The sequence below is a fragment of the Chiloscyllium punctatum genome, chromosome 6, assembly GCF_047496795.1.
Source record: "Chiloscyllium punctatum isolate Juve2018m chromosome 6, sChiPun1.3, whole genome shotgun sequence".
NCBI lineage: Eukaryota > Metazoa > Chordata > Chondrichthyes > Orectolobiformes > Hemiscylliidae > Chiloscyllium > Chiloscyllium punctatum.
In genome coordinates, this window is record NC_092744.1 from 48773658 (window position 1) to 48798243 (window position 24586).

Here is a 24586-nt window from a genome sequence, read left to right on the forward strand (position 1 = left end):
ATCCACAATTGGCTGGCAGGAAGCAGAAGGTGACGGTCAATTAGTCTTTCTATAACTGGAAGCCTGTGTCCAGTGGATTTCACAGTGATCAGTGCCGGTGGTTTACGTAAATTAATGTAAGAGGATTGTTTAGTAAGTTCACAGATGATATGAAAATTGTTGGGGTGGTAGCCTTAGATTCCAGGAGGATATAGACAGTGAGTCGGATAGGCTGACTAATGGCAAATGGAATTTAATCCCGGTAAGTGTGAGGTGTTGCACTTGGCAGGTCAAACAAAGCAAGGAAATACATGATGAATATTAGGATCCTGGGAAGCACTGAGGATCAGGAGGGACCTTGGTGTGCATGTTCACTGATCTCTTAAGGTAGCAGGGCAGGTAGATAAAGTGCTCAAAAGGCATACGGGATACTTCCTTTTATTAGCCGAGGCAGTTTAAGAGCAGGAAGATTATGCTAGAGTCACATAAAATATTGGCAAGGCCACAGCAAGAATATTGTACGCAGTTTAGGAATCCACATTATAGGATCGCACTAGAGAGGGCACAAAGGAAATTTGGCAGGATGCTAGGTTGGAGTATTTTAGTTATGAGAGAGCTTGGATAGACTGGGGTTGTTTTCCTGAAGAAGGGCTTATGCCCGAAACGTCGATTCTCCTGTTCCTTGGATGCTGCCTGACCTGCTGCGCTTTTCCAGCAACACATTTTTCAGCTCTGATCTCCAGCATCTGCAGTCCTCACTTTCTCCTTGTTTTCCTTGGAACAGAGAAGACTGAAGGCGGTACATACTGAGACATATAAAATTATGAGGGTCTTACACAGGAAAGAGGTTTTCCCCTTGGTGGAGAGATCAATGACTAGGGGGGCACAAATTTAAGGTAAGGGGCGGGAGGATTAGAGGGAACTCAAGGAAAATCCTTTTTTTCACTCAGAGGATGGTGGGAATCTGGAAGTCACTGCTTGTAAAGGTGGTACGGGCAGAAATCCTCATAATGTTCAAGTACTGTTCAGATGTACTCTTTGATGCCAAGGGGTACAAGGCTATGGACCAAGTGCTGGCAAATGGAATTAGAACAGTTAGGTGGTTGTTTTGACTGTCACATCAGTAAAAGCATTCACTTTTTGTGTTTCAGTTATATTAATGCAACTGGAAAAGTTTACTACTCGTAGATGTATTAAGAAATATGCGTTAATGCAACAGAAAAAAACATAAATAATTTATGATGATTGATTTTGCCAGGTCATGAAAAATGTTACTTCTGTGAAAAATGAGGGTTCACAGAAATATTGCTATAATTTAAATTCTGAAAATGGATGTAACATTAAATACAATTATACACCCTGATTTTCACTACACCCAAAGCAAAAATTCTGATCCCATGACATTTAAATTAAGCTGCAATGTTCATTTTAGGAAATCTTCATTTATGTTTGGATGGTGTCAAGTGCACCCTTGATTTAAATTTTCCAAATGCCTCCAGTTCGCTTTGCTGTCTTGAGGGTGGTGACTCATAGTGCAATGTAGTCTATGATTGCTGTCTGCTATTGTACCTCCCCCAAGTGATCAATCTCCATGAGAGAGCAGACTTATGGTGAGTGAGCAGGCTATACTGAACATTTGATTTTTTTCTTACTTTTCTCTTTGTATTTGGTTATGTTGAAAATATGTGGAAAAAAAGCTAGAATCCAACAAATAGATTAGAAAGCTGTTTTAACCCACAAATTCGTTTGCCATCAATTTCCATGAAATCAAAGTGGGTTGGACATATCAGTTATTTAGATTTACAATGTAAAGTTTTTTGATCTAATTACATTCCAATTTATTTACTCCCCAGTGAGCACAGTATGCTATTTGTCTACCAGGATGGAAATGCCACTCAAAACCACAAGACTCCTTGTGATCAATTATGAAGTGTTTCCACATTATGACATAAATATCAGTCATTCTTTTCTTATTGTATTCTGAGAATTCGTGATGCTCAGAAAAAGAAAATGGGCAGATATATTCTGAGTCCAGGAGGAAGAGATTAATTATCTCCCAGTTTTGACAAATGGACAATCATAATCCAAGATCAGAAAGATATAGGCTTCAACACCATTAAATTGGCTGACTATTGCAAACAGAAATCAGCTATCTGGAAGATACATAATCTACTAACGGTTTTGATTCCATTTTTGTCAGCTGTTTATCCAAGCATAATACAGCTACGCTGACCAGTTTTGGAACTTTTATACAGCGCTTCACAGCATTAAAGATAACATGCCATTTGTCAGCTTGCTGTCCAATTGTGTCTGTCACTGTCAGCAATGAGATGTTGATTAACCACTTTGTAGAAATTAGAACTTGGAGTTTGATTTGCTGAGTTGATGACCTATATTTTCTCAGAAAATGACTTTTAAAATATGCTAACAGTAAAGTGGCCATAGTAGTCTTCTTCTTGAAAATGTACAAGACCATCTGACAGTTTGAGTCCCCATAATGGCAACTGCTGTCTTTCCCATGAACTTGTTGATTAAACACAGAATCCTTCTGAATATGTTAGCCCATGTCTTTTACAGACAGGCTTGTGAAACCATGGAAGAATATTGACAATATGAAAGTCACATATTTCATAGAACAGTAAAATAAACACCCAGAATTTGAGATTGTCATGATGGCAGAACGTCAATGCTCACCAAACCATTAACACCTACACAGTAAGATATAGAAATCTGGAGGTTTCTATAACTGATACTCTGCTTCTCTATAAGATGCATTACAGTCTGTACAGATGCAAGCAATACAGAATGATGAATTGATATACATTTTAACTTACCTTTAGTCTCACTGCAAAAAATCAATGTAAATATTATTTTCTTAATCACATTTAATTGTGCTTTTAGTAACGATTTTTGATAAACTACTACTTCAAGTTCTGAAAAATTAATTTTCTAAACATGGAGGCTCATTCTCTCAGGAAAGATGAAAATAATGCATGGGTTTTTAACCTGCAAGAAGAAATTCATATCTGTAGTATTCAAATTCTTCCTCAATCCCCTTTGAATAGCATAAGCTTTATTTTACTTCCAGTACATTGATTAAAATGTGAATTATAATCCCTGTTTCTTACTACTAACTGTTTTGGTGTCTGTATACAAATGATTGACTGATCAACTTGAGACTTACAGAACGACAAACAGCAAAAGGAGAGGTGAGAGTTCATTAAGAGCAGGGAGCGTCAGCAACACTAACAGGGTTTTAAACAGCAAAAGAGGAGGTGAGAGTATTCAGTGGATCAGGGTGAATCAGCAGGGCGAACAGCACAGTCAGCTGTAACCAAAGCAACATTCAGAAAGTGAATAAAAATTGTGATACTACAGAGGAGCAGAGGTGATTGGCTGGTGATTAATGCAATATCGGGACTGTGTACCAATGACTTGCAGATTAAAAACAAGGAAAAAACAATCATAATAAGAGTAAGGAACAAGTGAATAGCTGACCAGTGTCATATTTTTGAAGTAAGATTCATTTTAACTCTTGAACTGTGTTGATTATTAGTAGGGTTATTTAGTAGGTGTAATTTTTATTAATATTTAAAAATTGTCTCCATACTTGTAAGACTTTTTAAAATCAATAACCGAGGGACAGCTAATAAATAATGAATAGCGTAGTGATTGTAATGATGAGAAGAAAGTGAAGACTGCAGATGATGGAGATCAGAGTCAAAATGTGTGGTGCTGGAAAGGCACAGTAGGTCAGGCAGTGATTGTAATGAAGTCAGCCATCTGGATCTCATTGAATTGGAGTTCCCCGATTGTGGCTGTTAATCTGGTCCAACCAACAAGCTCTGTCTGACATATGTAAAGGATGAGTGTCACAGATACTGTCACTCTGATACTGGACTCTGAATGGGGCAGTATTAAAGTCAACGACTGTTCATGTACATACAAAGGGTGATTTGGTGGTGGGATACTGGCTTCTTTCGAGTTGTTTCGAATGGCAAGTTTGCTTCAGCTTTGGGAGTGCACATCCTGTGATATGTGGGAGCTTCAAGATGTTTCTGGTATCTTGGAAAATTATTCAAGCAGCAAGCATCATCAGCTGCAGCATCAGTCCAGATCTCGGAGTTTTAGAACTTGAGTAGCAGCGTGCATCACGACAGGGCATCTGTGAGGCTGGGAGTCACATGGGTAGCAGGTGTATAGCTGGTGTCACTTTGCAATTTGAGAGTATGCAGAGAGAAAGGAAAAGGTTGAAGGAAGTCAAGAAGGACCAGTCAGATAATACACAAGTCCCTCAAATGCATTGCATTCTCCAACCAAGAGTGATGATGGTGAAAGCTCCCGAAGAATATAGCCAGAGTCAAGCTCATGGCACCGCTGGTGGCTCAGTTACACAGTGGGGTAGAGGAAGACTGGCAGAGCAATAGTGATAAGTGATGCCATAATTAAGGGAACTGATGCTTTTGCGATCCAGGATGTCTGTTGTCCCAAGTTCGAGGGTGCCATTGACTGGCTACAGAGCACCAGGGTGTAGGGAGTAAGTAAGGAGGCAGATCAGCCAGCATTTGCGGTAAAACACTGGAATTAACAAAATGGCTAGCAAAAGGAATGTGGTCCTGTGATCAGAAATTATTGACCTCGGTAGAAAATTATCAAATAGGACCTCAAAAGTAGTAATCTCTGGATTATTCCCAGTGCCACCCATGTGTCAGTACAGAAAAAGGAGGATTAGAGAGATAAATGCTTGGCTGGAAAGTTGGTGCTTGAGGGAGGGCTTTAGATATTGGAATCAGCTCTGGAGAAACTGGAACCTGTACAAGGTGGGCACTGTGCACCTGAACAAAGTAGGAACTGTGCTCCTTGCAGCGCATTTTTTGGGTAGCTCTGGAAATGTGGTTTTGTGGCAATAAAAAGACCTGACTCAAGAAAGAAAATGGCTGATACAAGTTATTCAGGGAAGATGGGCATGTTCAAAGAAAGAGGGATGGATGGTGGACATTGATTAAATGCATGACAGTATTCGAGAAAGAGGCTGTCCCAGGTGTGTCAGGGATTTGATTTGGCTAGAGTTAAGGAACAAAGAAGGTTCAAATGCATTGCTCAGTGTAGTCTACAGGCCACCAACTAGTGGGAAGAATGCAGAGTAACAAATTTGCAAGGAAACTACACAGAGATGTAAAGAAGTGTGGAATGGTTAAGGCAGATGTGAAGTATCTAAACATAGACTGCATAGGAAAAGTGAGAAGGGGATTTGGTCAAGAGTACCTAGTGTGCATTTGAAGAATGTTTTGCAGAATATGTGTCCAGTCTAACAAGAAAGGAAGCATTGTTCAACTTGCTTCTTGGGAAACTGGTGGCCAAGTAGATCATGTGTCAGTGGGGGAGCATTTAGAGGATGTGTGGAGAAGGATAATGAACAGTCCAGAGCAAGTATAATTAATTTGGGAAAATCCCATTTCAAAGGGTTAAAAAAGGATTTTGGCTGAACAAACTGGAGTCAAAACTTAGCAGGAATAATTATTGCGAAACAGTGGACTGCCGTCAAAGAAGATAGAACATAGAACAGTACTGCCCCTGCAGCTTTCAATGTTGTTCCAACCTTTTATCTTATTCTAAGATCAAACTAACCTATATACCCTACATTTTACAACCATCCATGTGCTTATCCAAGAGTCGCTTAACTGTCCGTAAGTATTTGACTCAAAAACCACTGCTGGCAGTGCACTCATCACTCTGTGTAAAAAACCTACATCTGACATTTCCCCTACACCTTCCTCCAATCACCCGGTGCAATAGCCATTTCCACCCTGGAAAAATGTCTCTGGCTATCCACTCTATCTATGCTTTTCATCATTTTGTACACCTCTGGCAAGTCACCTCTCATTCTACTTTGCTCCAATGAGAAAAGTTCTAGTTCTCTCAACTTTTATTCATAAGACAAGCCCTCCAGTCTAGGGGCATCATCCTGGTAAATCTCCTCTGCATCCTCCATAAAGCTTCCACATCCTTCCCTTAATGAGGTAACCAGCATTCCATGTGTGGTCTAACCAGGGCTTTATAGAGCTGCAGCATAACCTCACAACTCTTAAACTCAATCTTCTTGCTAATGAAAGCCAACACACCATATGCCTTTGGGCTTTTGCCCGAAACATCAATTTTCCTGCTCCTCGGATGCTGTCTGACCTGTTGTGCTTTTGCAGCACCACTCTGATCTTGACTCTAATCTCCAGCATCTGCAGTACCCACTTCTGTCATATGCCTTCTTAACAACCCTATCAACCTGAGTGACAACTTTGAGGGATCTATGGACATGGACCCCAAAATCCCACTGTTCCTCCACAATGCCAAAAATCCTCCCTTTAACCATGTAATCTGCATTAAAATTCAAACTTACAAAATGATTCACTTTACAATTTTCCAGGTTGAACTCCATCTGCCACTTCTCAGCCCAGCTCTGCATCCTGTCAATGTCCAGTTGTAACCTACAACAGCCCTCCACAACTCCCCCAACCTTCATGTCATTGACAATCTTACTAATCTAACCTTCCACTCCATTATCAAAGTTATTTATAAAAATTACAAAGAACAGAGGTCCCAGAACAGATCCCTGTGGTACACCACTGGACCTCAAGCTCTAAGCTGAATTTTTTTCATCTACTACCACTGTCCAGCTTCTGTGGGCAATTCTGTATCCAGAGAGCCAAATTGCCCTGTATCCCATGCCTCGTTACTTTGTGAATGAGCTTACCATAGGGAACCTGATCAAACGCCTTGCTAAAATCCATGTACACCACATCCACTGCTCTACCTTCATCAATGTATGTTGTCACATGCTCAAAGAATTCAATAAGGCTTGTGAGGCATAATCTGCCCCTCACGAAGCGATGCCGACTATCTCTAATCAAGCTATGTTTTTCCAAATAATCATAAATCCTGTCTCTCAGAATCCTCTCCAATAATTTGCCCATCACCAACATAAGACTGACTGGTCTGTAATTCCCAGGGTTAACCCTATCCCCTTTCTTGAACAAGGAAAGAAACATTGGCCATACTCCAGTGGAAAGTGAGGATGCAAAGATCATCACTAAAGGTGCAGCAGTCTCTTCCTTCACTTCCCCTAGTAACCTTGGGTATATTCCGTCTGGCCAAGGGGATTTATCTATCCTCATGTTTTTCAAAATTTCAAGCATACATCCTTCTTTACATCAACGTGTTCAAGAGTATCTGCCGGTTTCACACTGTCCTCACAAATGACAAGGTCCCTCTCAAGAGTGAATACTAAAGCAAAGCATTCATTAAGGACATTCCCTACCTCCTCCAACTCCAGGCACAAGCTCCCTTCACTATCCCTGATCAGCTCTACCCTCACTCTGGCCACCCTCTTTGATCCTCACATAAGTGTAGAAGGCCTTAGGATGTTCCTTAATCCTACTAGCAAAGGCTTTTTCATGCCCCCTTCTAGCTCTCCCAAGTCAGTTCCTTCCTGGCTACCTTGAAACCCTCTACAGCCCTGTCTGATCCTTGCTTCTTCAACCTTAAGTAAGCTTTCTTCTTCCTTTTGACTAAATGTTCCACATCCCTTGTCACCAAAGGTTCTTTCACCCTACCATCCCTTCCTTGCCTCAGTGGGACAAACCTATCCAGCACTCACAGTAAGTGCTCCCTAAATAACCTGTTGTTATTTCTGTTGTGCATTTCCCTGAGAACATCTGCCCCCAGTTTATGCTCCACAGTTCTTGCCTAATAGCAATGTAATTCCCCCTCCCCCAATTAAATACTCCCCCATACCATCTGCTCCTACCCCTCTCCATGAGTATAGTAAAGGTAAGGGAGCTGTGATCACTATTACCGAACTGCTCTCCAACCAAGAGGTCTGATACTTGACCTGGTTTGTTGCCAAGCACCAAATCCAATATGACCTCCCCTCTAGTCAGCCTATCTACATATTGAGTCAGGAATCCTTCCTGGACACACCTGACAAAATCTGCTCCATCCAAACTATTTACTAATAGGACCATAGAGTACAAGATCAAAGAGGTAATGTTGAACAGGTGTAAGATACCAGTTGAGTTGCAGCTGGAGTATGCACTTTTTAGGAAGAATTTGAAGGAGGTAGTGATATTGGTAAGGATGCAGAAGTGAGTTAAGTTCAGAAATGAGGAATTTCAGTTAGGAAAATCAATTGGAGAAGCTTAATGAAAGCAAATTACTGCAGATGCTGGAATCTGAAACCAAAAGAGAAAATGCTGGAAAATCTCAGCAGGTCTGGCAGCATCTGTAAGGAGAGCAAAGGGCTGACGTTTCGAGTCAAACTGACCCTTTGTCAAAGCTAAAAAAAAGGGAGAAATTGGGAGGTATTTATACTAGGCTGAGAGAAGGTGAGTCATGGCTCCAGAAGCAAAGGTAGCAATAAAATGGTGATAATGACAGTGCACAGAGAGATTATAGGGAGAATAGGAGCTGTGAATGACCAAGGCTGAAGCCAGTGCTGTGTGACAAAATATGTGGGGGATGGGGGGGAATGGGTGAAGCAGAGGCAAAATGGAAAACAGGGGCGAAGGGTAGCAAAGGGGGAAGAGGAAAGGAAAAAGGTGATGAGAGAGTGGGGAGCGAGAGAAAGAGAGACAATCAAGAAATGAGGTACAGAACAGTGAAAATAAATATATAAAAAAAAATAAACAAAATAAAATTACGAAGCAGAATGAAAACAGAGGGGTCGAGATGGGATAATCATCTGAAGTTGTTGAATTCAATGTTGAGACCGGTAGGCTGTAACATGCCTAGTTGGAAGATAAGATGCTGCTCCTCCAGTTTGTGTTGAGCTTCACTGGAAAATTGCAGCAGGCCAAGGACAGACATGTGGGCATGGGAGCAGGATTGTGTGTGAAGTGGCAAGCCACAGGAAGGTCCGGGACCTGATTGCATACAGAGCAAAGGTGCTCAGCAAAGCAATCACCCAGTCGGCGTTTTGTCTCTCCGATATAGAGGAGACCACATGGGGAGCAACGAATGCAATAGACCAAATTGAAAGAGGTACAAGTGAAATGCTGCTTAATCTGAAATGAGTGTTTGGGGCCTTGGATGGTGAGCATGGAAGAGGTAAAGGGACAGGTGTTGCACCTTCTGCAATTGCATGGGAAGGTGCCGTGTGTGATGGGAGAGTTGTTAGGTGTGATGGGAAGGTGCCGTGTGTGATGGGAGGGGTGTTAGGTGTGATGGGAAGGTGCCGTGTGTGATGGGAGAGGTGTTCGGTGTGATGGGACGGTGCCGTGTGTGATGGGAGAGGTGTTCAGTGTGATGGGAAGGTGCCGTGTGTGATGGGAGAGGTGTTCGGTGTGATGGAGAAGTGGACTAGGTTGTTGAGGAGGGAACAATCTCTGCAGAATGCAGACAGGGGGAGGGAAGGGAAGATGTGTTTAGTGGTGGCGTCGTGTTGGAGTTGGTGAAAATGGCGGAGGATTATTCTTTGCATGTGAAGGCTGGTGGGGTGAAAGGTGAGAACAAGAGGGACCCTCTCCTTGTTCTGGGAGGGGAGGGAGGGGGTCAGGGTTGTGGCGCGGGAGATGGACCGCACGCTCTCGAGAGCCCTGTCAACAACTGTAGGTGGGAAGTCACGGTTGGAGAAGAAGGAGCACATATTAATAGCACCACTTTGGAAAGTGGCCTCATTGGAACAAATGCGGCGGAGGCGAAGGAGCTGAGAGAATGGGATAGAGTCCTTACAGGACGTAGGGTGAGAAGAGCTGTAGTCCAGGTAGCTGTGGGAGTCAGTGGGCTTGTAATGGATATTGGTGGATAGACTATTGCCGGAAATGGAGACAGAAAGGTCAAGGAAAGGAAGGCAAGTGTCGGAGATGGACCAGGTGAAGGTGATGGAGGGATGGAAACTGGAAGCGAACTTTATGAATTTTTCCAGGTCAGGACAAGAGCACGAAGCCGCCTCAAAATAGGAGAACCTTGGTTTGTTCTCCGACAGAAGAAAGGATCTGACTGGGGTATTCAGAATCATGAGAAGCCTAGGCAGCACAGTGAATCAATGGTCAGCACTGCTGTCTCTCAGCGCCAGGGACCAGAGTTCAATTCCAGCCTCAGGCGACTATCTGTGCGAAGTTTGCACATTCTTCCTGTGTCTGTGTGGGTTTCCTCCGGGTGCTCCGATTTCCTTCCACAGATTAAAAACATGAAGGTTAGGTGAACTGGCCATGCTAAATTGCCCATAGTGTTAGGTGCATTAGTCAGCGGTAAATACAGGGTAGAGGAATGGGTCTGGGTGGGTTACTCTTCGGAGGGTCAGTGAGGACTTGTTGGGCCTAAGGGCCTGTTTCCATACTGTAGGGAATCTAATGTAATCTAAAAAACATGATCCTACCCATGAAAAGCTCAATAATCAAAGGGAACAGATTTAATGTGATTAGTAAAAGCAGCAAATAATTATGAGGAATATCCTTTTCATGCATCAAACAGTTAGGATCAGAAATGCACTGCACAATATTGCGCTGGAGGCAGGTTCAATCCACACATTCTAAAGGGAATTAAATGGTCATTTGAACAGAAATGTTGCGCAAGATCACAAGGAGAAGGCAGGAGCATTACACACTCAGCGAAATGCTCAGTGGGAGAGCTGGTACAGATATAATGGGCCAAATAGCTTCCTTTTGCACTGTAACCTTGTTTAATTGCTCTGATTTACCCTCAATTACATTAAATGCAGGGCATAATTTTTAAAGGAGAGATCAAATCTAGCCACAGACAATCAGATTAAGAACTTGAAATACTCAAAACATTTCAATTCTTTTCATTTTGTTTGTTTGTTAACCTCAGTAATTGGAAGAAAAATCATCCTTAATTTTTTTAATCCCTGCTCTATTGTCTAATGCTGCACTAAATCTTTTAATTGCAGCATGCAAGATTTGTTGGCTTGGCATGCAGTGGCTCCAACATATGACATCTGCTTGTATAATTAAAACTAAGCAAATTAAATGGATTCTAGCCATTGCCTCTTTCATCTTACTACTGGCAATTCCTTTTTGCAGTGACAGTTAATTTAAATTGATGCTGAGTGAAGACTAGTTTAATTGATTATAGAAGACTTTGGTGACGAATATGAAACTACTACACAAATGCTTCATGCTCAATCTCTTTCAACAGAAAATGGTACAGTCCTCAAACTCATTTACTATCATTTTGCTCTCAGGCCAAGTGATAGTTTTCAAATTTATGCACAAAAAGAGAAACTCCTTTTGTTACATTCACTTTCTGTAGAAAGCAAGCATTAAAGTGAACGAACGTGTCAATTCTGCACAAATGAAGTATTCGTCCACTTTCTCCTGAAACATGTCTCTCATAGCTGGTGTAGCAAAAATAAATAAATGTTTAATTCATACATTTGTTGGACTCTAGTAAACTGCTATTGGAATGCAATGGAAACAAATTCTGGGAAAAACTCCAGATATTGAGGTCAACTATAAAAATGTGTATTATTAAGTTTAATCAAGTTGCTATTTAATTAGCGGAAGCAACAGAGAAATACATTAAGTTTGGGACAGTGTGGAAGGAGACAGGAAATCAATTAGAAGTGAAAATGGGTGGGATGTAAAATTTGTGGCTTATCAGATACACGTGGTTTCCTCGAGTGATTGGATTTAAATTACCCTCATAAAGGTGGAGAACACCTCAGACTATCCTGATACTAAAGTGCTTCAAAAGTCATAACTGCCTTCAAAAGCCACAACCAGGGATACCACTGAAGCCATGTTCACAAGTGGCACTTCTGTTAAGTTCTGTCTTAGCATAAGAAATGCAGAATTGCAATGGTACTACTACACAGTTTAATAAACATGTTGACGTAGCACTACAGAACTTACAATATATAAGCTGCATGTTACCAACTGGCCTTTCAAAACATAGCAAAACCAATGTAGAATGATTGTCTTTCACTTTGTACTTATGGTGATTCAACTTCAGGACCCAAAATGGATTGTAGAGAATCATATTTACAACATGTCAAAAAAATTCGTATTTGTCAAGTGACGGCAGAACTTTATTCTACTAACAAACTTTACTAATATCAAAAAATGAACATAAGCAAGACTAAGCATATTTTTTTTAAAAAATCACAAACCAATCAAACAACCATGCGAGCTGAGATTCAAACCCAGGGACTCAGAATATTACCTGAGTCTCTGGATTAATAGTCCAGCAATAATACCACTAGGCCATCACCTCCTAATATTGGTGTACTGCAATTAAATCTTCTATAAAGACGCTGGACTCCTATATTTTAGTGACAAAATATGTGCCCAAGTTACAAGTTAAACATCTGTGAAAAGATAGTTTCCATGTACTTACAAGTATTGCTGCAAGACACAGGTTTGTGAAAGGCAAACAGAATACTAATGTACAACATATAATAAAAACAACCCCTAGAACTGCAGATTCTGGAAATATATAATGCTATTTTTCAAACAGGAAGACATATTATGATTACAACCTCCCCCTCCCCCTCCCTCCCCCCCCCCCATCCACTGTACAATTCCCTAATGACCACACATAAGTGTGACAGGAAGGTGTGGCAAAGAACAAATGGAAGATGTTCCTTTTATAAAACATTTGATTCAAATACGCTTGCATCTTCTTGCTCTTTAGATTCGTAAATATGATTAATGTTTAAACAAACAGTTAAAGAACTGTCATCTGAGTTGCATGTTCTTTGTGTCTTGCTACATTACTCCTGTTGAATCATCTGATCTGTTTTTTTTTCATAGCTTATAGTAATGTCAACCAATCCAGGAGTTGTAGCATATGTATCATGACATTGTAGCAGGAAGGAACAGTTGCATCAATATTAATGTCAAATGGATTACTAAGCATAGCGGATGCCAATACAGACTGCACATTAACTCAAAGTTGTTTCATTTGAATTACTGGATAATTCGATTACAGTTGCAAGTTTCCTGTGCCATTTTAACACATTTGCTGAATGCAAAATACTGGATATTTTTTATTGAGACAAACAAAACTTTGAAAAATAAGTTGGCTGTATAAGACTAAGCATATCAAAAGACTTGTGAGCATATTTAATTTTTTAAACTTTCAGTTGAGTCATTAATCATTGGACCTACATAATAACACACAGCATCATTAATAAAATTGTACATATTTTATCTCATTACATATCTTGTTAAATAGTTGGCAAGTGATTTAGTACCACTATCACTCATGCATTCTCTTTGACAAGTTGCTGATGATTTCTCACAAAATCTAACTCAAAGAAAAACTGCATTCCCACATATTATTAGTTTTGATGACATTTTATGTCTGAACTGGCGATGTTGTCACAATTTGACTTGCCTTCAATAACGAAGGTTGATAGGTTATTTTTTTCTATTAATATTTTCACACACAAATTTCAATTCAACAGGAATTTGTAAATATCTACTTATACTAAAATAGTCAATGACGAAAATAAGACAATACACTAACATGTTACTTGAAGAAGTTAAGGCAAATTAAGAAATATGTAAGTTGTATTCTGCTCAAAAAGCTTGCAGTAGCAGAAGCTCTACCCAAATGTCAATAAATCTGACAAGTTATGTTCAGTATGCTGTAATGAGAATGTTGGATTACATTGTGTGCATCCTGTAAAGTAAAAAATGTTTTGACAAGCAGTCTTAGCAAGAAGTCAAGCCAACTAGTGGAATATGTCAACACTGCCTGATGTGCTGACATAGTACATGGATTTTGGTGAACTGCAAGATAAAAAAAATCTACTGATTTGAACCCCACAAAACAGAGTAGGATTAACTTTAAGAGAATACTATCATTTGGTTTTTTTTAGAAGGGTGTTAAAGTTATTTAAAGCAAAATGTGAAATTCAGAGACCATAGGATCTGACTGGGGTATTCAGAAGAGGGGTATTCAGAATCGTGAGGAGCCTAGGTGGCATGGTGGCACAGTGGTTAGCACTGCTGCCTCACAGCGCCAGAGACCTGGGTTCAATTCCTGCCTCAGGCAACTGTCTGTGGAGTTTGCAGATTCTCCCTATGTTTGCATGGGTTTCCTCTGGGTGCTCTGGTTTCCTCCCACAGTCCAAAGATGTGCAGGTTAGGTGAATTGGCCATGCTAAATTACCCCTAGTGTCAGGTGAAGGGGTAAATGTAGGGGTTGCTCTTCGGAGCATCGGTGTGGACTAGTTGGGCCGAAGGGCCTGTTTCTACACTGTAAGTAATCTAATTCCCATCAGCACTGATATGAATATTCAGCATTTACCCTCCCAATACAGGGGCTCAAAAGCTGTTCAGTAACATCTATGACCAATGACACTAGTGAGGCATCAGACCATTCTGGATTCATGTTTGAAATCACATAAATGCTTTGTGTTCCACTCAGTATTGAATCTCCTTTGAGTATTGCTCTTCCAATCTTCTTCTTGTCTCCCTGTACAGCTGAGGTAGAAACAAAAAAAAACTGCAGATGCTGGAATTCAAGGTAGACAGGCAAGAGGCTGAAAGAACACAGCAAGCCAGGCAGCATCAGGAGGTGGAGAAGTTGACATTTTGCGTGGAACCCCTCTTCAGGACTGGGGGTGGGTGAAAAGGGAGCTGCAGATAAAGACAGAGTGGCAGCGAGGAAGATTTCTGGGTGGGGAGAGGGGTGAGGTAGTGATAGGTAAACACAAGTAGAGGGTACAACCTGGTTTGATGGATGGGAGGAATGAATCTGGTTGGTAGGTGGAAGGAAGGGTCAAGAGACAAAAAGAAAACTGCAGATGCTGGAATCCAAGGTAGACAAGCAGGAGACTGGAAGAACACAACAAGCCAAGCAGTATCAGGAGGTGGAGAAGTCGACGTTTTTGGTGTAACCCTTCTTCAGGAAGGAAGGGTCGGTCGGAGAACTAGAAGGGAGGACGAGGGGTTGGAAAGGGAGTCAGGGGACGGGAAGGGAGGTTGCTTGAAATTGGAGAACTCAGGGTCGAGTCCTCTGGGCTGTTTTCCCAATTCCTCCGCCTCTGTCACATCTGCTTGGGCAAGGAAACATTCTAATGCCAAGCATCCCAGATGTCCACCTGTTTTGAACAATATGCTTTTCCACCTGTCAGCCAGATAGCCCTCGACCACACCATCTCCACAACTCTAAACCACCTCCCTCCAAATGCAATAAAGACAGGGTTACCCTGTTCGCTATCTTCCACCCCACCAGTCTCCACATCCAACGTATCATCCTTAAACACCTGCCAACTCCAATTAGACCCCACCACCAAGAGCATATTCCCCTCCCCACCCCTCTCTGTCTTCCACAAGGTCCATTTCCTTCTCCAATCCTTGGTTCGTGCCACTCTCCCCACCAAACCCCTGCCCAAACCCTACGGTTCCTTCCCTGCAAATATAACAGATGCAAAACCTACCAGCACACCACCGCTCTCACTTCCATCCAGGGTCCAAATTCAGAAGAGACAGAGATTCACCTGCCTCTCCTCCAACCTAGTTTACTGTATCCTGTGCTCTCGATGTGGTCTTTTCTACATTGGTGAAACCAAACAGAAACTCAGGGCATGTTTTGCTGAGCATCTCAGCTGGGCCCGCAAGGGATGACCTTCCCACTCCCTCTCAGACATGACCGTCCTTGGTTTCCTCCATTGCCACAGCGAATCAGACCGCAAATTGGAGGAACGACACTTCATCTTCTGCCCGGGCAGCCTACAGCCTAGAGGACTCAACATTGCGTTCTCCAGTTTCAAATAATTTCCCTTCCCATCCCCGAATTCCCACTGACCGTTCCTTCCAGCTACCAACCGGATTCATTCCTCCCACTGACCAACCAGTTCTACCTGTGTTCACCTCTCACTATCTCACCACTCTGCCCCATCCCCACCCAAAACCCTATCCCACAACCAGCCCATCCCCCACTTCATCTGCAGGTTCCCTTACCCCACCCCTTTCCCTGAAGAAGGGTTACACCCAAAATGTTGACTTTGCCACCTCCTGCTGCTGCTTGGCTTGATGTGTTCTTCCAGCCTCCTGCATGTCTTCCCTGTACAGCTGAGCCATCCATGGTAAAACGAACTTGGTTTTGGCTGTGTTCACAGGAGCAGGAGTAGACCATTTAGCCCCTCAAACTATTCCTCCATTTAGTGGTCATAACAGGTCTCATAACAGGTCTCACTAACATGTAGCCTAAATCTACATATCTGCCTTTGGCCCATATCTCTTAATATCTTTGCTTTATAAGAAATTATCAATTTCAGATATAAAACTAATGAATAATCCTGTGTCCACTGCCGTTTGTGGAAGAGAGTTACAAACAACTACTAGACTTTGTGTATAGGATTACTCACTAACATCTCTCCCACATCGTTTGGCCCTAATTCTCTGAGTATGCTCCCTAGATCTAGAACCCCAACCAATGGAAATAGTTTATCTACTCTTTCTTTTTCTGTTAATATCTTGAAGACTTTGATCAGATTACCTCTTAGCCTTCTCAATTCTTGAGAAGGCAGGCCTGATTTGTGAAAGCTCTCTTCATGACTTAACCCTTGAAGTCCAGGTATCATTCTTGTAAATGTGCACTGAACTTGCTCCAAGACAAATATATCCTTCTTTAGGTGAGGTGCCCAGATTTGCTCATAGTACTCCAAGTGGAGTCATAGAGTCATAGAGATGTACAGCATGGAAACAGACCCTTCGGTCCAACCTGTCCACGCTGGCCAGATATCCCAACCCAATCTAGTCCCACCTGCCAGTACCCGGCCCATATCCCTCCAAACCCTTCCTAGTCATATACCCATCCAAATGCCTCTTAAATGTTGCAATTGTACCAGCCTCCACCACTTCCTCATTCCATACATGTACCACCCTCTGCGTGACAAAGTTGCCCCTTCGGTCTCTTTTATATCTTTCCCCTCTCACCCTAAATCTATACCCTCTAGTTCTGGACTCCCCGACCCCAGTGAAAAGACTTTGTCTATTTATCCTATCCATGCCCCTCATAATTTTGTAAACCTCTATAAGGTCACCCCTCAGCCTCCGACGCTCCAGGGAAAACAGCCCTAGCCTGTTCAGCCTCTCCCTGTAGCTCCGATCCTCCAACCCTGGTAACATCCTTGTAAATCTTTTCTGAACCCTTTCAAGTTTCACAACATCCTTCTGATAGGAAGGAGACCAGAATTGCATACAATATTCCAACAGTGGCCTAACCAATATCCTGTACAGCCGCAACATGACCTCCCAACTCCTGTACTCAATACTCTGACCAATAAAGGAAAGCATACCAAATGCCTTCTTCACTATCCTATCTACCTGCAACTCCACTTTCAAGGAGCTATGAACCTGGACTCCAAGGTCTCTTTGTTCAGCAACACTCCCTAGGACCTTACCATTAAGTGAAAAAGTCCTGCTAAGATTTGCTTTCGACCTAGGGTTTTGTTAAACTGTAGCATAACCTCTGCATCTTTGAATTCCAGTCCACCAGACATAAAGGCCAGCATTCCATTAGCTTTCTTCATTATTTTCTGCACCTGTACATGACATTTTAAAGATTTATGTACATGAACCCTCAGGCCTCTCTGGACATCCACTGTATTTAACTGCATACCATCTAGAAAGTAACCTGATCTATCCATTTTTTTGGTCCAAGATGGGTAACCTCACATTTGCTTACACTGAACTCCATCTGCCACAGTTTTACCCATTCACTCTATCATTATCTCTTTGTAATTTTATGTTATCATTTACACTCCCCATAGAAATCATCACTTTCACCAATGTTTACAATCAGGTACTGCTTGGAGAAGGAGATGCACCCAGGTACTTCTCGCTATCTGCCCATTTCTTCTTGACATCCCCTACTTATTACCCTTTCTCTTTCTTCCTGCAAACTCTTACTCTTTTTCAGCACTACTCACTTAATTTGGACAAATGACAAAAATATTTTGCTGTATTTTAAATACTACTTCACTCACAGCAATTTAAATTTCCACAATCTTTTCACTCACGGCAAATTAAATTTCCACAATCGTTTGTATTTTTTTTCCTCGTTAAAAGCTACAAAGTAGGCCATGACCCAAGATCAAATCATCATCATGGCAAATTTCCATTCATTCTCCTGGTTTCTGGCCTTCACTGTGTGTTTAAAACTAAACCTTTTATTAGGTACATGGCATATTTTAAAGAAAAACTGCCTACTCTACACTAACATAAATAAAAATTAATTCTGCATCAATTTAAAAAAAAATTGTAGTTGTTTCAAATTGGGATATCCTTAGGTTACGAACTATCCTGATTTTATTTATGTTAACACCTATTTACAGCTATCTACATCAATCTGCACCAGGTTACTACTTTTAAATATATCAAAAATGTGCTTTAAAGCAAACACTAAAATGAAAATAAAAATATATGTGAAAATATTGGCTAAATCTGCTGATTCGTGGCAAGCTTACACGCAATAATATGCAAATAGATTTGAGTTGAATTTTGAGGGAGAAATAAAAATCACTTAACTCTGACAATATTTTGCAGCATAAATGTGATATGCAGATTACAATGAGGTTCCTCCTCAATAGCCTCTTTTGTGAAACATTAGCTTCTCCCCTTTCCACTGGGATTAGTTATGTTGCTAGATTCTTATCCCCATTATAATGGAAGTTTATCACAATGTGGATGGCAATCAAATTAGCCTATATTATTTCAGAATGAAATACGATAAGTGCATTGTACAGCCTGTGCATAACTTTTAATATTTATATTAATGTATTCTGGGTACAGTATATAGTTCAGCATCCTATTATTTTTCAAAATTGCTTCACTACATTGTGGGAGCATTTAAACCGATTACTGGTATTCTCAAAATCCTTTCAAAATCTGTGTGTTAATTCAATTCCATTGTGTGCTTATGTCTCGGATTTGTTCAAATTACGTCCAATGCTTAACAACTATCAGTTTCACATTTCATTTGCATTTGCTTGCTGGATTGCATACTCAGTCCGTATGCTGACACAAATGATTTGCTTCATCCTTTGTACTGTTCACCCCATTTTCTGCAATCAGCATAATGTAAAGGTTTAGAGTTGATATTTGATACTCACACCATTTTGCACAGGTGTAAAAATTATAGATTAAAATAAAAGCAACTCAATAAACGCACAAAAATAATAGAAACATAAAAATTGAAAAATTAGAAAATTAAAGTTCACAGCAACACAACAGCAAAATAAAAAAAATACAGTTTGGAAAGAACAACAAAAGACACAGTGAAATGTAAGAAAGAAATTCACAAATGACAGAAAGAAAGCATGATGGGAAATGAGACTCAATCACATTAATTAGCCAAATCTTGCAGTTAAGCAAACAATAGGGAGGTGAGGACCTAGTGGTATTACTGCTGAAGTTATTCATCCAAAAGCTCAGCTACTATTCTGGGGACCTGGGTTCAAGTCCCACCACACAAGACCTTGGAATTTGAACTCAATTAAATTATGAATTAAGAATCTACTGATGACCATGAAACCATTGCTGATTATCAGAAAAAAACCATCTGGTTCATTAGTCACCTTCAGGGAAAGAAATCTGCCATCCACACCTGGTCTGGCTGACAAATGACTCCAGGCTCACAGTAATGTGATTGACTGAAATGGCCTAGAAAGCCACTCAGTTCAAAGGTAACCGGGGACAGGAAATAAATGCTGGCCAGCCGGTGACAACCACAAAAGCTATTATTTTTTAATGCAACGTCTATCAGTTTGACCAACCCTCCCGAAAGCATCAAATGTTTAGTTTCGCAATACACAGCATTTCGGTCACCTGATAAAAGGACATACCTTGTTCATAACATCTGTTGCTAGTTGTCGAAGAGAAGGTGACACCACAGTGTTCAGGGTTCCATTTCCCATAACAGGTTTGAATAGGTTAACATAGGCCACAGCATTACTTTGTAGAACATGTTTCATCTCCTGAAAAATAGTAACATGCTTGCTGTATTACAACCAATTAATAAGGAAACTAACCAGTTTATTTTTCAATACTTATTTTCATGTATTACCTATCAGACTTATTTATACTCCATAAGAATTAGGCCACTCTGCCATTTGATCATGACTAACATGTTTCTCAACTTGATTTTCCTGCCTCCTCCCCATAACTCTTGATGCCCTTACCAATGAAGAATTAACTGTCTCTGTCTTACAGATACTCAATGACTTGTTCTCCACAGTCCTCTGTGGTAATGAGTTCCACAGAGTCACAACTCTCTGGCTGAAAAAATACCTCCTCATCTTAGTTCGAAAGGGTTGTCCCTTCACCCTGAAGCTGGGTCATTGGGTTATTTTGTCTACTAGTAGTAAAAACATCTTCTTCATATCCACTCTATGCAGCTCTCTCAAAATTTTCTAAGTTTCAAGCAGATCCCCTTCATCTTTCTAAACTCCATAGAGTACAGACCAAGGGTCATCAACCGAACCTCATATGACAAGCCTTTTATCCCCAGGATCACTCTTGTAAACTACCTCTGGACCTCCTCCAACACCAGCAGAGCCTTCCTAAGATATAGGGTCCAAGACTGCTCACAATATTTCAAATGCAGTCTAATACAGCCTCAGCATTACATCCCTGCTCTTGGATTCTAGCACTCTTGAAACAAATGCTAGCATTGCATTTGTCTAACTGCCAACCAAACATGCATGTTAACCTTAAGAGAATCCTGAACTGGGACTTCAGATTTCCAAAGCTTTTCTCCATTTAGAAAATAGTCTACACCTTTATTCTTCTTATCAAAGAGCTTAACCTCATACCTTCCCCACATTGCATTCCATCTGCCATTTCTTTGCCCATTCTCAGCCTGTCCAAGTTCTTCTGCACCCTCCCTGCTTCCTTAACACTGTCTGCCCCTCCATCTATCTTTGTGTCACCAGCAAACTTAGCAACAATCTTACCATCCACTTTCAACTACTCCACCAACTCATCTTTAATATGGACTTAAAAATCTGATCATTAACCAAGGTCAGACAATTAACCAAGGAAGTTTCCAAACTTCCAGCTCAGCACTGTCCCCATGACTTGTCCTACCTGCCTATCTCCTTTTCCACCAATCCACTCCACCCTAATCTATCACCTTCATCCCCTCCCCCACTCACTTATTGTACTCTATGCTACTTTCTCCCCACCCCCAACCTCCTCTAGCTTATCTCTCCACACTTCAGGCTCTCTGCCTTTATTCCTGATGAAGGGCTTTTCCCGAAACGTTGATATTACTGCTCCTCGGATGCTGCCTGAACTGCTGTGCTCTTCCAGCACCACTAAAACAGAATCTCTCTTACCTTTTATATATCTAAATGAACTCTTGCAATGTTCTTTTATATTACTAAGTAGCTGACTCTCATATTTTATTTTCTCCCTCGATTGCTTTTTTTGGCTTTAGGAGTGCTTAAAGTTCCAAAATGGTGTCCACGTGATGTGTGCATTGCACCGGAATCTATATTAGTGCAGGTGTTAGTGAACAAAGTGAACATCAGTAAAAACTACTGCAAGCTGTATAAACAAACCTTTATTTGTGTGATCTATGCCAATGGTGCCATTTTGCAGCTTCAATGCTCCAGCCAAGACCTTCTCTTAAAATTGCACAGCCTACTATGTGAACAGCAGCAAAATGGACCTCCCTGTTAATATCATTTAAAAGGATAGTCAATTCCTCATATCTGTGCTTCCCAAACATTTTCCTTGTGATTCTATTTCAAGGCTGTGATCCCTTAATGAGGCCTGTGGAGGTGGGAGGCCTGCAAAAACGGAGGCCTGCCTGTTAGAACAGGTGTACAGCTCTAATTACTCTGCCACGTTGCCATGTTGGATGTTGCAGTTTTAGAGCTTGCAAAGTTTCAGCTCACGACTCGACTTGGAGTCCCAACCATCACTGTGGGGAGCCCTAACTTACAAGTTGGTTGATCTATTCTGGCTTTTGCTTATGATTCTGCAAGTGTCTGGTGCTTTTTACAGTTGTTCCAAGTTAGCAACGTTTACAGGAAATGGTGTGGAAACTGCTTAACACTCCTCGCTGACTCCGAAGCTTCTATAGAGAATGGTTACTTCAAGATATGCATGTTAAAGTAGGCATTAGACTCAGATATTAGAGTACAGCAGAGAGAAAACAGAGGCAATGAAGAGCAGGACAAACTGCAGTAAAAGGGAAGAGGAGGAGATGAAGGCTATACATGTCCAAACTTCCATGAAACAGTTCTCTGACCAGTAACTCAGCAATAAATAATGTGTGAACACCAGAATATTTTGATGAAAGGTCATTGACCCAACATGTTAACACTGTTTCCCTCTCCACAAAACTGGGTATAAAGACTGGTTAGATGGATTAGAACAACACTACCCTTTCACATTGCAATTCCAGGTCAGGTGAAAGCAAATGTTCACAACTTCTCACTTGCCTGGCTGGTATAAATCTAAACTGAACAGTTTCAATCATTTCCAAACTTAATGGATACATATTGCCCATAAACCGGACTTGCACTTCACAATTGTTGTGGGATTGAAAGAAAACATTTGTTTAGATGTGTTCACATAATACTTACTCTCAGAAAAGGAACATGTACCTTATATAGGCAATTCATTGAAAATGTTTCTGAAGCAAGGCTAAGTGATAAAGTCGTGAGCCAACATGGCACAAAGCACATTTCCTGTTTGAATGTATAGATTTTTGCACAAATATTGATCATACTCTAAAACAGTGCAGACAGCTGTTTATAACAAGCCTTCTCTTTCCCAAGCCTCAGTTATTTCTCACCTAAATTGTTCTCAAGACCTCACTTTCCCAGACATTCAGACACTACTCTTAGATAACAGCAACATTCAACCTTTCCCCAAGTGTTCGAACAACTGAACTTCTGCACATGTCAGCTTGGTTCTCCATTCACTAATACATAGTAACATTTCCATACTGTTGGGAATCTAATCTAATCACATTAATTTTAATACATCTTCCACCTCAAATACAAAATATTTCCATTGGGAGCCCATGCATGCCTCAAACTCCAAACATTCAGGTTACTCAGCTTTCCCTTTATAACGTTGCATGGATGCTAAATCCTTCCAACTGTGTGAAATACATGTTATACAACAAGTTCTACTTTTGCAAATCATTTTCAACAGTGACACCTTGTTCTCAATCCCTTCATAAGTGGGAACAGTTTCTCTCTGTCTGTCCTATCTGGACCTCTCATGATTTCAAAACCTTTTATCAAATCTTCTTTCAGCCTTCTCTTCAAATCAAAAACATATCAACTATCCTCATTACTGAAAATTCTCATCACTGGAACCAATCTCATAAACCGGTTCTGCATTCTGTCCAATAATGACTGGTTAGATGGATTAGAACAACACTACCCTTTCACATTGCAATTCCAGGTCAGATGAAAGCAAATGTTCACAACTTCTCACTTGCCTGGCTGGTATAAATCTAAACTGAACAGTTTCAATCATTTCCAAACTTAATGGATACATATTCGTCCTGAAGGATGGTGCACGAAGCTCTACCCAATACTCAAGCTGAGGTCTAACCATTGTCTTAATACAAATTCAGCTTTGTACTCTATACCCCTACTAATAAAGCCTTTGATCCTGTATGCTTTATTATCCATTCACCACCTTTCCTGTCACCTTTAATGAGTTATGGACATTCAGGTCTCTCTGCTCCTTAACACCCAGAACTAGAGAGCATATATTTATGGTGAGAGGGGAAAGATATGAAAGGGACCTAAGGGGCAACTTTTTCACACAGAGGTTGGTGCCTGTATGGAATGAGCTGTCAGAGGAAGTGGTGGGGTCTGGTACAATTACAACGTTTAAAGGCATTTGGATGGGTATATGATTAGGAAGAGTTTACAGGGATATGGGCCAAATGTTGGCATACGGGATTAGATTAATGTAGGATATGGACGAGTCAGTATGGACGAGTTGGACCAAAGTGTTTGTTTCCGTGCTGTACATTTCTTGGACTCTATGACTCTGACTCTATGTGCTCTGGGCCTAGACCCTCCCACAAGGGGACACAACCTTTCTAATCTTGTCAAGTCTTCTAAGAAACCTCTATGTTTCAATAGGATATCTCTCATTCTTTTAAATTCCGATAGTTGCAGCGCCAAGGTTATCCACATTTGTCCAAGTAATCATTAATTCCAGCCAAAATTCTTGTACCTAGAAGTTTAATGTCTCTTTTTGTAACTATTTCATAATGTTTGCATCTCTCTGTAATTTGCTGATAGTATGTTCTTCTACATCCTTCCCATTCATGGATAGACTATAGATTACACAGAGCTATGCCATTGCACCCTTTGTGTTTCTTAGGTCTGACCAAAATAATTCTGTCCTTGAATTTCTGGATATTCTCTTTCTTCAGTGTCATAATTCGCTCCTCCTTTTCTAGCTTTCCTATCTTTATTTAACACTTTGCATTGAGGAATATTTTACACTTGGTACTGTTTTACCTTGAGCTAGGTCTTTTTTAAAGCTACAACATCACAAGTCCATGTAATAATGCGCACCAGTATCTCACCAGTCTTGTTCAATGCATTTGCATAGACGCACTGCAATCATGATCTAGAATGCTTTAGTTTCCT

The 24586-nt window shown here is 40.9% G+C and overlaps 1 protein-coding gene across 8 annotated transcripts in view; it reads right to left on the reverse strand.

Annotated features, from left to right (window-relative positions):
- LOC140478939 (inactive N-acetylated-alpha-linked acidic dipeptidase-like protein 2) overlaps nt 1–24586 on the reverse strand; it is a 950375-nt gene that overhangs the window by 196893 nt on the left and 728896 nt on the right. For all 8 annotated transcript variants that reach the window (XM_072572597.1, XM_072572592.1, XM_072572595.1 and 5 more), the window contains one exon: nt 19793–19924. In XM_072572597.1, coding sequence (XP_072428698.1) covers nt 19793–19924 — 132 coding nt within the window. The remainder of the gene's footprint in view (nt 1–19792; nt 19925–24586) is intronic.